Below are 23480 nucleotides of genomic sequence, written 5' to 3'. Positions count from 1 at the left end.
TTATGAGTGCCTCTGGCAACTGGTGGTTTAAGCTGTGCACCTATAAATTCCAAGTTGGCAATATCAAACAAAAATTATTCTCTGGCTATAGCCTGGGGTAACAGAGAGTGGGAAAAGCCAAGCTGCACTGCTAATCCATAACCACAGAAATTACCTCCATTCCAAAACAAACACTACATAAATTTTTTAAAGCTGGTCAACACAATATATATAATAAAATGTCAGTAGTGTAATTCAAACCAACCTTAGAAATTGTGATATATTGCATTTGGTCTTTTATACAATTCTGTATCAGAGTTAATTAAGAACAAATGTTGACAACCATTTTTTGAAGCTCATTCTGCCTAATGAATATTATGACTAAACCATTCTACTTGGATGACAATACTTGTTGAATTATTATCAGACAACACCTACACCCTAATGAAAATATACTAATTGTAAATAATTTTTTTCTCATTTAAGATGTCATAAACATTTGTGAAATTCAATATAATTATTCTGTTGTTCACAATGCTACAGCTGAGAGAAGACTCTAATGTTAGAGATTTGGCAGCAGTTGCATTTGAAAAGTGATAAACCCATTATGTGTTTGGAATATATCGCCTCATCTGTTGACAAAGTAAAATTATAAAAAAAATTGGGCTGAAATAGAATGTTCTTAATAAGCAGTTTTCTTTTCCCCAACAATAAAATAAACACAATTTAACAAATAAAATGTACAACAGTTTACACAAGACAATTTTACAGTTTCATGGGAGATTTTGAAATTTTCTCAGTGGATTTTCTCAGGTATTTCAGGCAGGTGTTTGCGCTATCTGTAAGGTTCACTTGCTATAATGAATTTCATTTTGTGTGGGAACCTACTTAACTCACCCTGCTTAGTTAAATTATTTAGCAAAATAATTCTACTTTAACTCTTTGCTGCATCTGTGCTCCACAGCTAAGCAACAGAAATTGCGATACTGTAAGAGCTGTATGATGCATAATCCAATTGAGTTTAAAAAGCAATTACAAAATACAGAAAATACATGGTATTTTCAGACTTCTCATTAGGGCATGATGCTATATTTTCATTTTTGTTCTTTGATAAGCATCCTGTCCTTAGATCAGAGACCTGTTGGAACATGCTGAGGATTTTCTCCTTTCCTCTTCTCCCTTCCTCTGCCCAGATCATAGGTCTGGCTGCAAACCTCTGCTGTGGTCACTGCACTCCCCAATGTATTAAGACCTTCACTTAGTTTTGAATTATCAGAAATTGCACAAGCTAAGGACAAATCTCTGGGTCTAAGCATGGCCCTCCAACCCCTGGGAATTTTTCTGACTAATTCTGGTATCCAGGAGCTACTTCTTCATCTGATCTCCAGACCTTATTCTCGCTTGCTCACTTTCTACAGAGGGCTACTGAATTCTTTGAATATCTTCAACAGGATTTTGGGTGAATTTAGCACTTATTCTGCAGCCCTCACCTTGTGGTTTGAATTTGCTGCATCCCATGCAAGGGATTCTTTGTGGCAGGCACCTTTGATTCAAATCAGGATACAGTAAAATGCAAATGCATTTATTCATTTGCAACATGCAAACAGAAATCACAGTTTGGGACCACAGGAGACAGAAAACTATGCTGAAACTACTGTCGCCAAGATCCAACCAGAAAACCCCATCTCCCTGTATTTACCTGACTTGAAGTAGATACTTGATGTGTTACTTTGTACACAGCTGGTGGTGTTTCCCAGGGACAACCCATTCTCAGCAGAACATGCCAGGTTTTTTAGCTCCACCCACTCCTGAGGTCCTTTGTATTTCCCCTCTCTTTTACTCTCCCCCTTTCTACACGTTATCCGCTTCAACACTGTTCTGGGTATGGCTATAACACAGCTCTGAGAGATGATGGTTGGATAGTGTGACTAAGCTTTAATATATCCAAAGGACCCATCTAATCAGGAATTAAGACAGCGGGGTACAAAAAAAGAGGGAGAAGGTATCTCTTTCTACTTCCTGATTCACCTTACCTGACAGGTAGGAGAGGAAGCCATACCTGCAGGGCAGGGAGAGTCCAAATTTGTCAGGATCAAATGGAAAGGAGGGACTGGATGATCAACACTGGTTTATAATGCATTAACTTCTAAAGATGTGAGGTATTTCCTTCTGAGCCAGTCACCTCAGGCTGTATTTGCTACACGTGGAGAGAAAGATGTATTACCACAGGAAGATTTCTCTCATTAGGCATCTTAGACAAGTAAGTCGGGTATTTCAACAGTTCAAATGGCTCCCTCTCCACAAGTGCCTGTTTATGTATTTCCATTTGCAATAACAGATGCCTTTGGTGGCCTGTACCGATTTGGATATCTGATCTTGGACAACTGAAGCACTGGGTGAAAAATATCCTGGATTCAGTGGATGCCTTTCCATGCAGAGCAGGTCTCAGCCTATGGACTTGAAACCTACCTGTGTGTTGGTAAGCAGCTCGAAGACATGAACTCACCTCAATGAGAATCAGTTCATCTGCAGACACACTAGACAGGAATCAGCAAGCTTTGAGCTTCAGACTTCAGGAGGTGTTTTTACAAGATGGTACGCTTCAAATGCTAATGATTATATGATTTAATTCAGGGGGTTCACACAAGACTTTTATTAGAAATTCAGACTTCAGCCTAGTTGTCTTCTCTACTGGAAGATACGGAGAAAACTATGATAAATTAAGTGTCAAGTGTGATATACAGATAAATGTTGCCATGAAGTGTGTTCCTCTGGAATTTAACCAGGCTTATAAGTCAGTGTAGCACTGTAAACTAGATTTAGTAGTGGTAGAGTCAATTCAAAATGTCTCTCTTTTGTATCTAAATACCTGTCAGTCTTCTTTTGCATAAGATCCATGTGATGATAATTTTTTGAAACATACAAAACAAGTTTAAATTTTCAAGAAATGTTTTCTTACAACTATTTTGTAAGTCAGTGTAATTTTCTACCATAAATAGCACTGAGCTTAAGTGTCTTTTGTAATAAGTGTCTTGAGTCCCTTTAGCCTTCACATTCTCAGTTACACATTGATTTTTAGTGCAGTGGATAGATAAGGAAAAGTGAACTTGTTTGTGAAATCAAGGAATGCATCTGGTCTCTCCTTAATTTAGATATGGTCTTCCTGAGAAGCATTTAGCCTAACATTACGAAGTGTCACTTTCTACTTATCAGCTGGAACCGGCATGAAGGTGGCCTCTCCAGATCCACTTCACAGTTACAGTGACTGGTTTCTGAAAATAGAGAGTTCAGTCAGGTGATTCACTCAGGCTGTTATGACAGCTGAATTCTTATTTTCTTCCCTGATTTCACAGCAGTCTCCCTAGATAAGGCTTTGAAAGACAGAGCTAATAGGGTGCTTGTCAGCAACATGGCTTCACTTGTTAGGAAGCTGGGGGCACTTGTGTTACTCAGATGATGCTGGTGCTGCTCCCTATTTCTTTCATCTGGATAGACCTACTTCAGGGAACAGAATGTTGAACAGCAGTGATTTGTATATTTCTTCAGGCCAACTTGATGCCTTTCCTTTGAGAAAAGGTGCTTTTATCAAAGCCTTGGAAAGTCATGCCAAAGGATGAGTTGTCCATTCTTATCCCATGAGAAAATAGGATTGTTGAAGCACCTTGCTATGTGCATGCACTTCTCCATGTTTGTTTTCTGTCTCATATGACCTGGTTGCTGCTCAGCTCATGCGCTGTTGGCACATCTAGCACTACCAAGAAAAGTCTTTCAAAAATAAGAAATATATAAACTATCCACCTGCGGCCTGATAATCCTAGTTGCTGACTTAAGAGTGTGCTCCTCTTAATTTTCTATCATCCTGAAAATAATTTAAAAAAAATCCTAGAGTAAAGCTTCATGAAAATTTCGCACTATTTGATAACCCCTGCACTTCTACAATAAAATAAGTAAGATTGCACAGGGTTTTTCTAGGCAACTGCCAATCATTTAGGTAGATTTACTGATCTTACAATTTTTGAGTGAACTTGTCTAAAAAAAGTGGCCTACATTTGTGCCAAGTAAACTTACCTATTTAATAAATTTTTTTATGCAAAACACATCTTTGCAGATGAGGGTGTATAACTAACAAAAATAGAGGCCATCAGCTGGAGTATTGTCAATAGTACATGTGGCTTGCCAAATCTAGAAAACTCACTCAAATTAATTTTACATGGTTTTATTTTTGTTTCTGAAGTTTGGATTACACCTATTAGGTACAATTAGATATAGTCTCTCTAGTAACAGCTATTTTGACCAATAATAACCTTAGGATGCAGCGTAGCTTCTTTGTTTCTGTTTTGCTAAATTATATAATAAATATATTATAAAAATAAGATTGCACAAAATGTGTAAATAGAAAGAAAGGTAAAATTTCAAATGAGCTTGAGGTTGAAAGTTGCTTCACCAAAAGTGTGGTTTTGAGCAGGTTGAATTGGTTGAATACTGTCGGAGAATACAGAACAGTGAGGATCCTATATTTCATATACTTTGCCCATTTAGATGTAGTTTACACATACCAACTTAGACCTAAGTGACTGAAGAATCCTCAATAGCATACAAATGGATAAGTGAAGATGGTAAAAAATAATTGCTGAGGAAACCTGCTTTTTTTTTTCTGTTGTTGTTACAAACCTTATTTAGCTGTTGTCTGTACATAAAGAGAAGGTATTTGTATAAAATCCCCCTTAAGTTCCAGAATCTTCTCAGAAATTATTTACATGTAAAAATTACTTTTTCTTTTACAATGTTTTTCCATGCTTAGAGAAGATCTACTTTATCACAGAAAATAATACTTACTACACTTATTACCACGCCATGTTGAACTCATTATTTAGAATTGCATGAGATGCATTTCAAAATCCAAGTTTTTCATAAAATCTCCTCTGTCCAAATGTCAAAAGGCATTGAGTTCAATATTAGACAGAAAAATTTAAGGTAAAGTATTCTAAGGTTCACTGAGAAGAGAGTGTTAGACAAGAGCGACCACACTGCCTCCTAAACAAGCCTTGCAAATGAGTTATTCTAGGCTGCAAAAGGATTTTCTAATTATCTGCATTTGCTAATTATTGTCTGTTGCCAACTGTGTGTCACTCTGGACAAGCCCAGAACACATGCAAGAGCTCTGCAGTCAGTATACATTGTCACTGGCACTTAGAATACTCATTAACCTGGAAGATATATTCTGGTTTTTGGAATAAAAATTCTTCTGTCTAAAATGTTGCTGTATATTCATCTGTTGTGACATTTATACGATTGCCTTTTATAACTTCATGGTTTTCTCCCCAGTAATATATTTTCCAGTCAACCACTATGTACCTTCCTGTAAGTCTTATTAAAGAGCTATGCTAGCTACCTGGCTGTAAATCCATGAAAGCTGTTTTGTATCATTTACTGCAATGCACGGTTGAAATGCCAGCCTGCACCAGAGCACACATAACTAGCTCAGTCCAACAAAGTCCAGCTGCAAATGAAGGTTTAGGTGGACTGTAGGTGTTGTCCCTCTTCTGCCCCTGTCAACTCCAGGAAGTGTCCAGTGCACAAGGAACACACTTTTTAATATGAAATGTTCCCCTCATGTGCTCAAAATTGCTGTTCTCTTCCTGCCTCGAGTGAGAACATGGCTCCTTCAGAGGAGGGATTTGAAGCCTAGGCTCCTCTTTCCCTACTTTCTCATGCTATTGGCTTGACATGTATGGGATTAATAACCAGATAAAACTGAAGGAGCAGAGAGGGTGTCAGTAGTAACGTGATTTAACTCTGTACCTTCTTGCCTCGCCCCCTGCGCACGGGGGCCATTGATGCCACACCTAGGCAGGGGCAGCTGGTGCCTCTCACACATCACCAGCAGAATCATGTGATGGCTTCAGACAGCAGCACCTGACCAGCCCAGCCAGGATTACACCTCTGTGTCCTCCAGCCTCCCCTGGGCAGCACAGGTGCAGCCAAGCACCTTGCCTGGCCTGTGGCACTGCTGCTCCTGGGGATGTGCAACATGCTTCCACCGTAACTTGGGGTGTGGAGGCCGAGACAGCAGGGGGAATCCTCCTCATTTTGACCAGGAAACTGAGCATGTTTGGGATGCAAACATGAAATCAGTCCTTGTAACATATTTGTCATTGTTTTCAGGAACTCCAGCCCATCTGATATAAAAAACAGTTTCATTAATCAGTCAAGCTAACTTGCATCCATTGGCAAATTATCCACACCAGAGCAAGATGCGTCTCAACTCCAGGAAAAACTGAGCCCATTCTGCCCACTGGTTGGTGGCATTTTGGTCCTCTGAAATGAGTTGAGAACACTTTGTAGAAATTCCTCTAGCTTGGAGGCAAACACACAAGGCAAATAAATTACCTGAGGAATTTCAAAGGTGGAACTATATTATTCTAGAAGCTCCCAGTGAAAATGCTATATGCGTCACCTATCCCTCCATGAAAAATATAAATTAAATAATAGGGACTACTTAACTTCTGTGTGCTTGAGCTTAAATTTTCAGCTAATGAAAAATGTCTCTGGGCAGTGTGTTCTGTAATTTACCTCAAAGAGTTTAAAGTGTATGGATGGGGTATCTTTTGAGTTATTGATTTTTTTGTGTTAAAAAAAAAACCAAACTGATTAAAACTACAAGATCCTGGCCAATATATTAACAGGGAAAATGAATCAAATAATGACAGTCTGCATAGTGACATTATCCTATAGAAAATAGTGGTTTACAAGTAATTTATGGATTAATTAAAATAATGAGATTATTTACTATCACAATAATTTGTGAACGATAGACTTGATAGTTTTGATGAGTTTTCAAATGCGTAAAAAGAGTAACAATGATTTAATGAAAGACATCCAACTAATATTGAGTATTCTTTTGATGAAGAACTAAGAGTCACTTCCATGTCAGTATCTTGAAAAGTAGCTGTTTCAAGTGTCCAAAATGTGGTTGTTCACCATGGATGGACCATAAACCAAGTCAGCTGTTTGGCAGATTTTCATTTATCTAAATCCTTATGTAAAATAATTATATGGCCACAACTTATAAACTTTATAAGAAAGCAATCACCAGACTTGTTTTTCTTATCAGTTTCAGATATTAAACTATGAAACTTAACTGTAGATGTTGCAAAATTAATCACTAAGGCTAGGGAGTCTATAAACTGTACTGTATTGTATGGGCATATAAATGTCCAGTATTATTTTGCTGCTTTAAATACCAGCTTTAGTCCATGCATATTTAGAGTTTGAAAGTAACACAGACACACACACCCACATGCCCAACACACCCACCCACACCCCGAAGCCTAAATAAAACCAGTTTGCAGTAAAATCCTTGAAAATTGTAAGCATAAACTCCAGCTTTAAGGATCCAAATGAAATATTCATATGTACTAAACATCTTGTATCAGGAGGTGGTTTTCTTGATGTTGTCATAAGTCAGCCCTTCGCTCCTTGTGTCTGCTTCAATACTTTTATCCCTGGGAGCACGAGGCTTGCTTCATCCTGCTTGCTTGTCAGCAGGGCTGATGCACTGCATTATAAAAAGCATTCTCCACAACTGCTGCTCACAGGCAGCACTTTTACCTCTACACACACAATCTGCAAGGTTCTCTATCAACAAAATCATTATTTATCCAAAGCTTTCCCAGTAAATTGAGCCTAACTAGTCTTTCCTTGGGGTAAATAAGCAGAGGCCTCTCTTTTATTATTGCTCATGTAGAGAAAGCAGCATTCTCCTCAACAGTGGTAGGATCTGGACGAGGAATGCACCTCGCAGCTCTTGCATCATTTCTCCTGGAGGGCAATGACTTGTAGTCCAGTGCTCAACCAAGGATGAACTGGCAGAAAGGCAGCCAATAACTAACTGTGCGTTATCTACAGCATAGGCATATTTGAGTTGCACAGTTGTATCCTTAAAGCTGCATCTCTCTTAGCTGAGAGATTCGTTGTGTTTAACTGGTTTGGCCAAAGCTGCTTCATGTTCCACAAGCAGCTCTCAGAGAATCCCTGGGATCAGTAGCTCAGATTTCTAGAGAGAAAAAAGGCAAGGTTTACTGTGTGACAGAAATGGGCAGCTGAAGCATTGGAAAAGACTTGTGACATTTACTGGAGATATGTATATTGCCTGTTTACTATAAGAGGCCCTGAAATAGATGGGTGTACACTAATGTAATTAGCACAAATCAACAAATAAAACAAAGGAATTTAAATATCTTGGCACAATTATTATTATTATTATCATCATTATTAGTAGTAGTAGTAGCAGTAGTAGTAGTAAATTATTATTATTATTATTGTCTTTTTTAAGAGTCTGACTTATTTGGGTACCCCTTCCTATGAATGCAATACAGTGAGAGAAATACCACTTTTATTCTTGTAACCCATGGCAAATACCTCATGTAAATGGGCACAAAAGCTTCTAATTTGTGACTAGATTGTATTTAACGAAAACAACAGTATTAATTAAAAAAATAGCAATATCCATTTTTTGCTTAATTGCAATGGTGCATTTTAAAACAATTTGTTGAATAAAATACAAAATTAGGGGTGACACTTGTATAATGATGGAATCGAGGTTGTGACATATCAATAAACTGTCTCACAGGACACTATTGACATACCAATCCTCTCCTCTCCCACATCTCCTACAGTTTCAAAACAATCAAGTGAGGTCAATATACTTTCAAAAGCTGATTGATATAAATAGATATCTGCTAAAATACCGTATTCTAATAAGGTTCTCAAATATTGGCTTTTGTTCATTTTGATGATTATTTAAAGAACAATCCTTCTAAATTTAAAGGAAATTACTAGGGCAACAAATTGAAATGTTGGTTGCTATTCTGCTATTGAGAATTAGAAAACTTCTGAGAATTTTTACTTCTGGGAGGAAAATATTTTGTTTACCATTGCTACCTTAAATTAGACATCCAACATATAGATACACATATGTCCCCACTTACTAGCTGTAATCTTTGTAGGGTCCTCAGCAGTTCCAAAAGGTAACATATCCCCCCTGTTTTGTTATGCTGTGCAGGCAGTGTAGATCTCTAACTTTCAATGCCCAAAATAAGATTAAATTTATTCCATATTATCAGGTACTGAGAGATATCCAAAATTTCTCTCATCAGATCTTTGCTCTCTGTGAGGTCTACTGCATGTGATTATTTCCTGCTCACAAGGATCCTTAGTATCCTTTAAGGGCTTAGATTTTTGTTCTTCTTTTTTTACTTCTGCTGGCCAAAGTAACTTTAGTGGCTTCTCTCATGACAATCAAGAGAGTTGCAGAGGTCACTCTGTAACCTGTGGGGCTTTTTTCCTGAGACCCCAGGAAAAACAGCCACCCAGAATTGCATACCTTTGGCATATAATTAGCGCATAAGTAAGAATTTCTGGAAAATAATTGTTCATAATGATAATGGGAATGCTTTGAAAAAAGTTGCATTGGAATGAAAAACAATCACTGAATTCTTTGCATATTTTATTTTTCTTTTTGATTTCCAACTCACACACATCTGGCATATTTTACATCTTTGCAATAAAACATGGTTACAATAGCTTAAGGAATTTATATATCCAAAATATTTCACCATGATCTCAAGATGAAATGAACTTGTCTTCCAGATGTTCAATAGTCTCCCAATTCTAAGCTACAAACTCAAGATATTGCTTACAGACAGGTGATGAATAACTTAATCATTACGTTGATCCCCATGATTTCCGGACCTTATAAATACAAACAACAATGAAGAAGGAAATTCAGGGCTAAACTTACTAATACAAGGTGGATAACAAATAAGTAATCACATCAATAAATAATGATATGTTCCTGGTGCAAAGTGCCAATACAAAGAATCCATTATCTTTTTAAATAAATGACTGCAAGTGAGTGTAAATTCTGAGAAAATTACATTCCTGTTACATGCCTCATAGCCCTACCGACACAATATGTACATCTATGACAATACAGTCACCAAATATACAAAGAAGAAACATGAATTAAAGTGTATATACCCCTGGGTGTGTAATTTGATCAGTACAATGTGCAGAAAATTATTCTGATAGTTATCGTTACAGTATTGTAAAAGATGAAGTGCCTTAGTCTGAGTGGCTTCAGGTGAGATTTTCAGAAGAACTGAAAAGAACAACCTCAGTCACCTCTGAAATGAAGCTAAGGCTGTCAAATAAACCAAGCTCCTCAGATTAAAAATAAGGGGGAAAAAATTAGTTGGGGGCTCTCTTGCCCATGATTTATATGCCAAATGTTAATAATCCAGAAGTATAGCACTTTTTCTGTATTGGGAATCATTAAGCATTACAAAGCATTAAATTTAACTTCCCTCTTTTCTCCCTTTCTGTCTAGTCTTTAAATTTAGAAGGGAGGAAATTAATTTCTATTGTATAAAGTATAAATATGGCAAATGATGGCTTTTTATCCAAATGCTTTGTGAGCAGAACTCCACTTAAGAGGGGTAAACTTTAGATTCAAAAAGTGAAAAATGTGTTGGTGAAAATGTCAAAATTACTGTTTGCTCCCAAATTCAACCCTTTAACACAAGCTGTACCCTTAGGCAGATCTCCAGTCTGATTTGTGTGAATGCACCTGTTCCTTCAAGACATCAGGTTTAAAGTACATGCAAGTTGTAACTCCACAATAAAATTAAGAAACAGTTTTGTTCTTTATACAAGGTTTTACTTTTACAAAAGTATCCCTTTAAAGTTAAGATGTGCATCTGATGTACAAAGTATCAAACATATTTTTTTTAATCTCAGCTTGAAAAGAGGCTGGAGATGGGATGCATGTTAGGTTCAAAGCCTAAACATTGAAATAACTGGACACAAGGTTCCCCAGAATTTTCAAAAGTCTCTTGTGGCGCATCCTACTACCTTTTCTCAATAAACAAAGATATATGAAATAATTACCAAAACATTTCCTAATTCATATAATTTACATGATACAAGCTTGCTTTTCAGCAGCTGGTGTTCAGTTGTGAAAAAACACACAAAGTAAAATGGTTGCTGACTACAATGTACAGCTATTGCTGGGTGTAATGGAATGTACAACGGAGGTCAATGCAGACGTGGTTTTCCACCAGAGACTACACCTTTCTTTGCAGCACTTGTGCTCTCAGCTTTACCTGGGCTTTCAGTTCTTCACTGCACTTCAGTATCTGTTCTGATGTTCATAATGCCACCGGTTAAAATCTATATTAAAAGCTACGATGCTGCCAGAAGCCATGCCAGTAATCAGAGTTCTGGAAAAGATATCAAGGATGCTGATGTTAATTCTCTTTTGCCTTGTTGAGCTATGTTTTTTTCATAGACAGAAAAAAGCTAAAAGAACAAGACACTTTTTTCAACACTGTCTGAAGATCTTAAGCTTGGCTGAAAATCATAAATGTATCTCAAACTTTTGCAATTGGTTTTAAGGCATTTAATAGGCACTACTGCACTCTGATCCAATCTGACTATTCCTTTGTTTTTGAGTTAATGCAATTTTAGTCATATTTTGCTAGCAGAGTGTCTGACTTACTAATCTCAATGGAGTAAGACCTCACCTCAATGTTAGGTGCTTGCATGATGAGATTCAAGTATCAGAGTAAGTGCTGGATCAGATAAATGAACAGGAAAACAACTGAGTAATTGTTTCTTATGCATTCTGTTAATGATTCCATACTATATACTCAAAGTTCATGGAGATGTATTCTTTCTTTAATTTTAGTATTTACATGCAAATATGAATGTCAAATTCACCTCTGATCATGAGACAGATCCATAGCTCTTATGCCAGCATCACAGCCAGGGTAAATATAGAGCTGCTTGAAGTCACAGGCCTGCCATACTTCCACTACACCATTGTCTCCTCCTGTCACCAGGTTCTGCCCATCACTGCTTAGGAGGATGGCCTTCAGGAGAAAACAAAAAAATCCCAAGCACACAGTTAGCTTTTATAGAAATGGATCAATATTTAAAAAACTGAATTGACCTAAAAGCATTCCTTATGTTCTGCCCACTTTAAATTTGAAGGAAAATGCTTCCTGTCCTCATTCTCCCCAGTCCAAAAATAAACCAACATATTTTGTATCATCAAATTCCAAAAACGATTGTGTGGTATTAAACATAACAAAAAAGCTCCTTGACTGAATCTGCCAATACTCGAGTTCAGCACATTTCTACATAACAGAATTTGTTCTACAATACTCAGTGTTATCACTACAACCTAAAGCAGAGCAGCAATCTGCATTCCTAATGCTGTTTCAAGTGCTCATGACAGAGCAGAGCCCTAAAGGCATGAATTCATGTCTTGGCTAATAAATGAAGAATGAGGACTTTTCTGAGCATTTTGTTTCAAAGACATTTTCCACGGAAATTTAATTCCAAGTGAAAATTCTGGGAATATTGTGGGCTCATAAACTATTTGTTCTTATTTATTCTAGAAAAGCTTAAGTACATTTTGATATTTGGAGATGGTGATGAAAGGATATGTGTTTGAACGGCCTAACCAGGAGGCAGCAATTTTATATATATGACTTCCTCTAAACCACACATCAAATAAATTCAATTTCTTTTAATAAATAAAGGCAACACACAACAAATGTTTGTTTGGATTTAGATTTACCCTGGTTGAATCATTGATCTCCATCTGAGCTAAGAGTTTGCCATTAATGCTGAAATTGCTGAACCGTCCTCGTTCATAGTAGATGATGCAGTGACCTTCACTAGATACTGAAATTAAGCGAGGGTACAGGCAGTTTTCTGTTCCTTCCAGGGCTCTCAGCAAGTCTCCAGTAATTGTGTGTACTAGGCAAGGACCTTCTGTATATGAAAACATAATATATCATACATTTGCTGTTTATACAAATTATATGGTCTGTGCACAAAACTGATGCATAATACACATTTATATCACATTAGCGCTGCATAGATATAAGAAGCTGCAATGTTTACTTAAAGAATTTAACATGCGCAACAGAAAAGGAAATGCAAGAGCTAGCATGTTAAGAAAACAAATACAATATGCCCAGAAGTGTATTATTTCCTTAGACTGGTAGGAGTTTTCCTTGATCTGTCTTCTAAAACACTCTTTCCTCTTCCCAAGCATTCAGAAGCTTCACTCTTAGTGATTTTCTTCAACAACATGAATTCTCTTTAGCCTGCCCACTCACATGAAACAGATGTGGCCCTATCAGTGACTAGTGGGAGTAACTCCCATAGGGCATGTAATCATATTACTGCATATTTCTCATATAGACAATGGCAGTTCCTGTAGATCCTTTCCCCCAATAAACATTTGTTATGCATAGATTTCGGTCCCGATTTGTTTCAGCAATGGGAGTCATGTGAAAGCCAACAGAGTCACAATGATACTTAGACTATGAGAGATTTTAGGAGATCACACTGTAACTCCATTTGCTCCAGAGAGATTTTAATATGAGATTTTGATGTCTTTTATTACACTCATGAAAGAAACAAACAGCTATGAAATCTACAAAGTACATTTTAAGATGCAAAACTAAGCTTATTTACATTTCAAGAACAATGAAAAAAGTTTGTTTTGAAAGTGAGATCTGTATTCCTACTAGGAGAAAGGGTCTTTTCTCTGATAAATGTAATGAGTCACAGGAAATTCTAAATGTTTTCTTTTATGAATCACAGGATAATCCTGGACAGCACAGTAATCTCTTCCTTATACAACTGGTTCATGACTCTGAAAGTAAATTCATATTGGCAGACTCAGCCACCTCATGTTAAGTCCTTCTAGCTTTGAAATTCACACAGCAGCTGGGTTTGCCCAGGTAGAATGAATCAGCATCAGCACATTTATCTGTGAACCCTCTGATAAAGGCTTTTATCTGTGTTTGCATAAGGTCTTATGCAGAGGGACCCCAAGTTTGGCGGCATCCATGGGATACCACTGCAATGGAAGTAATTTATTTTCTCAAATAGTTGAGTTTCAGCTTTGGAAATACTGAAGTGCCAGAATATTACAAAAAGCGATGCCTTCACCTTTAGAAAAATTACCTTGTTAGATTTTTCAAAAGAAAATACCTTCATAGCTAAATGGTCATGGGCACAAAAAGGCAAATCGAATTTAGGATGCCACTGTAAGGACATACAGATTGTTTTTCGGGTTTGTTGGGTAAGAACGTAGAAGCATCAACCTGATTCACAAGATTTTCCACAGAGGAGTCCTAAGTGCGCTGTATTCCTGCTTCAGTAGGCTCTCAAGTGCTGCATGCGTCACCACAGTGGCACAGCCAGTTCCAGAGGAGCAGCTGCCCACCAGGAAGCACAGGCTGAGCTCAGACTGTATGGCAGGAAAATGCAACACTGTCATGAGATGCAACCTAAGAAGCTGGAAAGGGACTGAAACTAACAGATCAGATTAAAAAGGCATATCTTGGAAAACTGCAATTTAACAAAAAATATTTTATCTCTGCACTTTTATATGGCCTCAAGTTTCAAAAGGAAGAACATGGGAAGACTACTTCAAGAGACAGGCTGGGCCTCCATTTCTCTTGGTCAGTTATAAACATATTCTAAATTTGATTTTAAAATCTTTAGTTCTCCATCAGCTTTTACCTCTAAAAATGTGAAAGTTACCAAAGCAGCAAATAGTTAATGGCTCAGTAGATAACTGAGTACAGATTCAATCTCTATTAAGAAGAGGGAATTTGCAAAAAGATAGTTGGAAAGAGTGGACTATTATGGCAGCCAGATTGTATGAAGCTGCCTTAAAGGGTAAGAAATAGCAGTGCATCAAGAAAAAAGATTTAGCTCCAGCATCACTGTACATTCTTTTCACAAATGTCTTGACTTTGCCTATGACTGTTATGTAGTATGCCATTATGAGAGTTAATGACCCATTAGGGTTTCCTGTTAAAAATGGCTTTACCCAAAAGTTTCACACTCAGCTTTAAAAATAAATGTTGAGCTCCAAGACAGTATAAAAAGCAATAACCCAGGAGCTCAGCTATGAGCAAAACCTGGCAGAGCAAGCATCACATCCTTCTTACCCTCAGAAGCAGCAAGCTCAAAAATGAGTACAAAGATATCCATGGAGATGATTAAAACAGGCATCACTATAGACAGAGACAGCAAGTCACTGGATGTGGGAGTAGAGTGGAAATGAGATAGGAAGACATATAAGGAAAAAGGAAAAAAGAAGGTGGTGCAAAGAAAGGAAATAAGAATGGGAAAGAACTTATGAAGCACAAAAGAAACTAAGAGAAAAGGGGGAGAGGAAGTGCCAAATCGGAAAGGAAAAGAGAAAAAGACACACAGTTTGACAAGTCAAGAGGCTGAATGAGAGAGGGCAGTGGGGGAAGAAAAGTGGACATGGAATTAAGGAGAAATAGGAGAAGATGGGCAGAAGTAGTGAAATTAAATAAATTAGGGAGTAACAATAAGGAAGGATGAAGCAAACATATATTGAGGCTGGTGCTTTATTTACATTGATTTCTAGTCATACAGGATATTGCTGCAGGCTTGGAAAAGTATGTTGAACACTCGTGTTGGCAATTGTTGGGTACTCTGGATTCCATAGACAACAACAGGAAAAACCTGCAACTGCTCATTATTTAGAACACCTCGCAGAAACTCTACTGGAGAGAATGCTGCACACAGTTCCAAAGCAAACTGATCCTGCTTCCTGGAGATTGAGGTCAACCCTACAAATTTCCTCTCAATTAAGATCAAGGTGGAGAATTTTGAGCTGGCCCTCCCTGAAATACATGTCTCTATCAACAGGTTTCTTCAAAATCACTAGATGTCATTAGAATTATTATATACATTTTCGTAAAATACACTTCCAGATCTGGGCAGAATAGCTGCATTAACTGATGGTTGGAAGGAATGACAGCTTAATTTTTGTCTAAACTTGTAAGGGTAGATAGTAAATAATATTCAGAGAAAAGTGCTTTAGATTCTCCTAGAATTACAACACGTCTTAGGAATAATTACAGCTTATGTGTCTTGAGGGAAGTCTGAGAAATACCACTAAGAAAGAGTCTAAAAATGTTAAGACTTAAATCATAAAAATGTTTCTGACCTTTAGCACCACTGATAACAAGTCCCAGCTCTGCACAGACCGACACACAGACAACTTCATGGTCATGACCAGTTAGAACAGCACGAGGAGCTGGATAATCACCTGTTAAAAAAAAATTAGAAAGTGAGAAAAAAAGAAAAAGAAAACAAGGGAATGCCCAATCAGACATTGTTTATCAACAAAACGATTTTGCTGTAATTTGCTTGACATCATTAAGCATGTGAGAGGTGCAGTATGATCCTCATATTTAGGACACTGAGCAAAATATATTCAGATATCATAAGGCTTCAAAACCACAACTTACCAATGCATTCATGAGTTAAAGAACACAATGTGTGGTGCTACTGAAAGCAGCTGTAATGTAAAGTCCTGCTATTGAACATATATGTCTCCAGACTTAAGCTATGACCCTGAAGGATTTAGGATGTTCCTTTAAATAATGGTCCAAATCTGTTTCATGAAACTGGGGGTAAGAAAAGAAGAACAACACTGTACTAGAAACATACTACTCCTGAGTAGGTTATATTGATTCAGAGACACATGTTAAAATATGCCTAAAAATTGCTATTGATACACATATTTATTTATTTATTTAATTATATATATTAAAAATATATATTAAGGACTGAAATATATTTTATTTTGATTTCAAACAAGTGGGCATTTTTAGAGTATTTACATGACAAACAGCAACATTTCTATTGTTTCTAATAAGAACAGATGCTGACAACTTAATTGGTTAGTATTTGACATTGCTCTGTAAGGCTAAGAAAGTAAATTGGCAAAAAAAGAATTAGCAACTTGCTAGATAACACAGAGTTCACATCATTATATTTGCATTGTGCAAATGAAATACAGGAAATCGGGATATTTAAAAGGATTGGAGTTCTGCAAGTGTAGTTCACATACTAAAAGAAATTACCTAGGGAAGTACAGATAAATTACTATAGCATTAATTCTGTATAAAGTAGCAAAATGGTTAATCCACACTTTTCTCAACAAGAATTGGAAGCAAAAATCTCATTAATACCAGTCACCTTTAATACCAGTGTTGGACTGGAAGTCTTATCTGGTTTTGCTGGGATGAGTGGTACAGTTTGTAAAGATAACTATATTAAAACAGCCTCCATTTACTTTTTTCAACATATCTTTCATAGTAGTACAATGTTTTGATTTAAATAAGTTTTATATGCAACTGACTATGGACAGCATGGATGGCACAGAAGCTGGGTCAATAAGAAATCTTAATATATATATTTTTTTTTCTGTAGAGAGGTATGTACTATGAGCTATATATAAGGATTTTGGAAACCAGGGTTTGGAAAATCAGTTTGGAAATCAGTTTTCATTAGGGAACAATTCAGTTTTGGGCACAATAGAGTGTGCCAATCTAACAGGTTATTCCAATGTACAGACACATTAAAAATTTCTTAACCTCTACTGCAAACAGCTACCTCAATAAATACTATTTTCCCAAACTTTAGTCTGTATTGCAAGAAAATAATTTTTTTTTAGTCTGGAAACTGCATATGTGAACTGAAAACTGAGATTTACTGCTAGAGAAGGATGAATGTCAGAAGTAACAGAAAGATCATTTGTGTAACTCAAACTTTGATTTTTATGATTTCCCCATCAATATTACTTTGAGAATTCCATCTCCTTTCAAGGTTTTCTTTTCTCCAAGTGCATAACATAAAAATAAACAAACAAAAAAGGGGCAATTAATTAAGTTCAAAATTATCCACTTTTTTTTTTCTTCTGTCCTCCTGGAAAAAAGAGGATTATGCCCAATGGCCATCTTGGCTCAAGCTATGGTTATAGAGGTGTCATCAGACTGCATCAAACTGAATGACTGAAACTATTAAATGGCTAAAATTTTTGAAGGAAAAGAAATAATGCAATTTCCAAAAGGACATTTTCCTCTGTATTTCCTAGTAAAGTTCTACAATATCAAGGAACTGTAAAATTCCAGAATACACCAAAAAAGCATATTTCATTGAGTTATTGATTTATAAAGGAAAATGCTTATAAGAAACAACTTCCCTGAAACATAGATCTATGAGTCTTATGTTGCCCTGTTTTCCAGTAAATACAAATTAATAATGGAATAACAATATTAGGAGTAACTGTCCAGTAGTAATAGAAAATGGGATTTTTTTTTTCCCTTCGGGCTCAAAAAAAAAAATTATTCACTGGTACTTTCTACAGAAAAAGCTGTGGCATGAACCCCAGTCACATTACATTTTATTGCAAAGGAAAGAAACTGTGAACTCCAGGAATCATTCCAAATCTAGCAAAATATTCTGTCACTGTCACATCACCACTGATAGATGCAGCCAGAGGTCAAAGGCTGCAGCTCTAAGGGAATTGCAGGTGAAAATATCCTACCTAAGAACTGAGATACCATCACTGTAAACTCCCTGTGATTTCCCCAAAGGTGCACCTTTGAACTGAATTACTAGAGGACAGAAGGAAAAAAAAAAGTGCTGTATTTCCAAACAAGTAAGTTTTTCTAGAAAGTCTAAAATAACACATATATGTCCTTGCTGAAAAATAGAATGCTTAATATTATGGTAAGGTTCTTTGGGAACAGATGGTAGTCCTGCATAACAAAGAAAAAAAAGAAGAGGGAAAGGAAGAAAAAAGACTGTTACTATTTCTCTCATATTGTCCTTTTCCAGGAATTATATACAGATTTCTATGGGGGCACATCTAGGAGCCTTCTGTATAAAGAGACATGAGAGCACATGGCAAATTTTAGCGTCCATTTCATCTCTCACTTTGCCAAAAGCAAGTACAAGGCTACACCTGAATTACTTGCTGAAAAGGAATTTACTTTGCCATTTGCTTTACTGCCAGGACTTTTCAGGGGTGTTCATCAGAAAACAAAATTTTAGAAAATACAATGGCTTTTATGGAAGTAAAAATGTAAGAGCCTTCTCAAATTTTTACTGTCAGAAAAAAACATCTTCGAGTTTGATTAAAAGATAACGCTATAACCAATAAATATGAATATCTCAAAACAGAAAACAGTCAATAACAATGCCCACAAGACGAGGGAGCAATGAGTGTAAAAGAAAGACTTCTGACAGGAAAATATTAGCATATTCAAAATATTCCCAGCTCTGGGAAGCAGAGCTAGTTTATTTGCTGAGGAGTATTGTATATAGCGACAAACAGTTCACCCAGGTTGCACTAATCCAGAAGGTAAAGTACAGTGGAGCACAGGAGATTATGGATTTGTAGCATCTCTTCTTATCTCTTTCGCTAAATTGCTTTGGAATCTTGGGCAAGCTTCAGAACCACCCTGCACAGTACAATTCCCATGGAGCATGCTGTGTAGCATGGACACAGACATGTGTTGATAAAATACTAGAGATAACTGCATTATCTCAGGTGGATTATTGGCTCTTCTACCTCTACATAGTAGCCTTAGAAGAGAGATGCCTTTGGCAACCAGAGCAGAGATGGTGCCAGTAAAAATTACAAACTAGTTTTCAAAGAGCTTCTGCTCTGGCAGAGCTGTGCTAAGATTTCAAAATTTTGTTATTTCAAAAATTAATACTCAACTGTACAAACTTAAAAGTACCATAATAACACCTTAAACAGACAAAGAAGATAGCACATGTGCCCATGTGCTAGTGCAGGGCCTTCAGACAGTCACCCAGTCCTCTTGGTGCACAGCACACTGGTGACTATTTTTAAACTGCTGCCATTTCAAGGCTAAGCTAGGACATATTAAAATGTGATAGCGAAAGGGATATAATAAAATAACAAAAGGGATATAAAACAACAAGTGAAAGTTCTAAGCTCAGAATAACTACTCTTTCAAGACACAAACCTCCAGAATCCTTAATGTTCACAACTTCAAATTGCTTCAAAATTATGTTTGTAAAAGGAACATATCAAGATATACTTCACGACAGACATAAAAGAAATGTATATTGACTTGACAGAGATATTTTATGGTAAAGTTTACCTTTCCTTTCAGATATATACTGAATACACTCACTGGGATGGGATGAATTTTTAGCAGCTGTGAAGATTATGTTATAATGCTAAACAAAACCATCTTATGGCTGATAGAGCATTTTTCAATGATCAGCACATTTGCTGTTAGAAAAAGAGGGGTTAACTCCCACACCTCTTGTGACCATCCTCTTGGAAGCTCCAATAGGTAATGAGAAATGTCAAGTCCCAAGATCAATGAAATTTCAGGCTCTAGGGAAAAAACAGGAATAGCATTGATCCTTTTAAAGAACACCAGTAAGAGGGTGAATGTAATATATTGCATGGAGAGGCTCAAGAGGATAAGCGGCCAGGTCCAACATACTTACCTGACAAAAAATTCAATCAGCCTTTAGCACAAGCTGCCTACCCTTCCTTTCTTTCATGCAGGAGTCTGATTCCAATTAAAGTGTGCAAATTAATTTTTATCACTTCCAAATTACTTTCTGAATTTGTGTCTGTTTCAGATGAAAGCATCTGTCCCTCACTTTTCTGCAATTCTATCATCCACTTTGGTATATCTGTTCAAAGACTCTGAGATAGTTTTCATTTTCAAAGTCACTTGTTTGAAAGAGACATTCAATAAAGTAATCATAAAATATAAAAATAAAACAGCTATAATGACACATGTTGAACTCCAGGGCATATCATATACTTTCTTTGCTCCTTTTTGTGATGACTAATACAGTTGCCATGTGAGAAGAAATTTGTATACAAATTAGCACTCAGCTAAAACAAATCCTTGTATATCATAAGAGAAGAAAAATCAAAACACAAATTGTCAAACTCCATCACAATAATTTTTCTATTCAGCCTCTGAGAACCGCAAAGATTTACATTTCCCATATAATTTCAAACAAATAAAATAAGCAAACAATGTCCTTTGCATGTGCCATGTCTTACTAAGAGAAAACAGATACCTTTCACTGTTCTCGCAACTGCAGCAGGTTTATGCAATGTGCTCATCAACTTAATAAGGTGCAGATTCAGATTAGCTATTTCAGATGGGCAATTTTAGCTTAAAAAGTAGATATCTGACCCTGGCAAGAGGACTAAGCTTCATTCAGTTCAGTATTCTTCCAATTGGTGATACTTAAGTAAGCAAGGATAAAGAAACAAAGGGAAGTTCAAACATACATAAACCCTGCATTCAGTGGCCCTTCAGCCTACAGGAAATCATGCCACATCTCTTACTTTCCAGAAGCATTCCCAAACATCAGCCTCTAGTCTAATCTTAACAGGACCTGCAATATCACCACTGTTGGAGCTTAGCAATTGCATGGCCGTGAGACCAATGTTAAACTAGAGAAAGTACAAACAGGGACAAGATTTGCCCTACATGCTGTTGCTGCCTGACAGTGCTCCTGACCTCGTGATTTATTTCAATATCCAATCATCATGACATGTAACATGTATAAATATGAGCATAGAAAAGATTTTTGCTTTCTACCAAATCTAGAGGTTCTCAGGGCCCCATCCTATGACAACTTATAGGTGATAGCGTATGCTTGTGAACATGGGAATGAGGGCTTGAATTCCCCCAGTCTCTAGAGGTCAAGAATGTAATCTCCTAGTTCCTGGACAAGCACTTTAGAGATTTCCTTCAAGCGTTTTTAGAAAGCTACTGTATAGAAAGCATAGCAATTAAAACCTGGTAAAACTACACTCTTCTCACAGCGATTGTGAGAGGTGTCAAGAAATTGTGCCAAGTGCAAATTAAACCAGAAACTAATTTTTGACACTTACTGTAGAATAAAAATGATAACTTGGTAAATGTATTGATTGGAAAAATTATTTTAAAATTATGAAATGAAGTTTACCATGCTCTCAAAGGCAAGCTTTCAACTACTGAGCTAGATCAATCACTTGCATCTTTTCTCATTTCTCCTCTTCAAACAAGAGCTGTATTTCCCACAGACCCAGCTGAGGTGACCCTCTGAGCATACGTCTGTACAGGTATTTCAGCAGAAGGTTCTACAGAAGTCTGACAGTTTAGGTTGTTGACATACTTGTTGTTTAGTAAAGATTAGATCTACCTCATGGATTCTGCAATATGAATTTTAGCAGAATCTGTAAGAAATTTGATCTGACAATCTTTTGCCTGAGAGTATTTCACAGTAAATTGTGATTTCTATGTTTTTGAATGAATTTTTTTTTTTTTGTTTTCGAATGTATCTACATTTTTCTATACAAATGTCAAACCACACAAACTGTTTAGGACTGGAGATCTGCTTTTTCTCCCCTTTAAGATTTTCTGAAACAACTAAAGTTCCTTTTGGTAACTGGATGTTTGAAGCTAAAATTGATGATTAACTGTTTTTCAGCTTAAAAGACAATTATAAAGTCAAACATCTAACCCAGGTAATTACTATACTTGACATTTTTCTTTGAGTTCTTTACCTTCTTATATCCTTTGGTATAAAGCACCTTATCTGTATTTCCAGACGACAGCTCTTAAAAAAATATCCATTTTTTTCCCTCTGAAAATATCATCTACATCTTTCTGGAAATTAATTCTAAAGATGTTAAATAATTGGATTTGATCTACATTGATCATATCACTTTCATTTTTCCTACAAGGAAACCTTCTAACAGCTCTACTATATACTACTAATCTACCATAGAAGAGTAGATTAGGAAATATTTCTTCATTACTTCAGTGGCTTTAACTATGTAAAACTTCAAACGTATTTTCACAAGGATTGTTGAGAATGCTTCAGTCTTGGAAATTAATTTAAGGGGAATCAGTCATATGACAGTTATCATGTCTGCTTGTGGTAGCAAGCAGAAACTACTAGTCATTACTTCAGCAGAAACAATAATTTTAGAAGTGTTTAAAGGCCCTTTTTTAAAGGCCCTGTGTTTTTGTGATCTATCCCCATTAATGTATGCTCATGAAAAATCAAAGTAGCTCTTAATAATGATATGTTTTTAACATATGTAGATCTGGTTATAGTACAGTACTAGTATATAATTAACATATCCATGGTTGCTTCAATCCAATGACTAGAGATAGAAATAATAGAAATGCCATCACTCTTCCTCAGCCTGAGGTTCTTCAACATGTCTTCAACATGAATATTAAAAAATCTTATCAATATATTTCAAAGCGACCACAGTGGTCTTTGGTACTTAATCTTCCTGAGTTCTGTTACCTGTGCCTGTAAGATTTCATTTGACTGGACATGGCTATCTGCAGCACAGTCTCCTATTAATGCGACCATAAGGCCATTTCTTCAGCAAAACAGCACCTTATCCACACAGAAGTAGAGACAGAGAGCAAGTCATACAAGTAATTTTTGTTTTCATTTATTTCTGTCAGCCAGGTCATATCCTTCCTTTCATAAAATTAAAGACCTCCAAAGCAGACAATTCCAAAGTTATACAGCTAAGATATTAAATCTGAGATACCAAA

At 36.5% G+C, this 23480-nt stretch overlaps 1 protein-coding gene across 14 annotated transcripts in view; it reads right to left on the bottom strand.

Annotated features, from left to right (window-relative positions):
- Positions 1-9449: 9449 nt before the first annotated feature.
- The window catches only part of NBEA (neurobeachin), a 455021-nt gene continuing 440990 nt past the window's right edge, over positions 9450-23480 (bottom strand). For 13 of the 14 annotated variants that reach the window (XM_038127945.1, XM_038127964.1, XM_038127973.1 and 10 more), the window contains 4 exons: positions 16058-16159; positions 12626-12822; positions 11761-11912; positions 9450-11261 (listed from right to left, as the gene is read on the bottom strand). In XM_038127945.1, the coding sequence (XP_037983873.1) occupies positions 11171-11261; positions 11761-11912; positions 12626-12822; positions 16058-16159 (542 nt within the window). In that variant the 3' untranslated portion in view covers positions 9450-11170. The remainder of the gene's footprint in view (positions 11262-11760; positions 11913-12625; positions 12823-16057; positions 16160-23480) is intronic. The other variant, XM_038128004.1, reaches the window with a different exon arrangement.

Source organism: Motacilla alba, chromosome 1, assembly GCF_015832195.1.
Source record: "Motacilla alba alba isolate MOTALB_02 chromosome 1, Motacilla_alba_V1.0_pri, whole genome shotgun sequence".
NCBI classification, from domain to species: Eukaryota; Metazoa; Chordata; class Aves; order Passeriformes; family Motacillidae; genus Motacilla; species Motacilla alba.
Note: the sequence above shows the minus strand (reverse complement) of the source record. Positions and strands in the feature narration are given on the sequence as shown.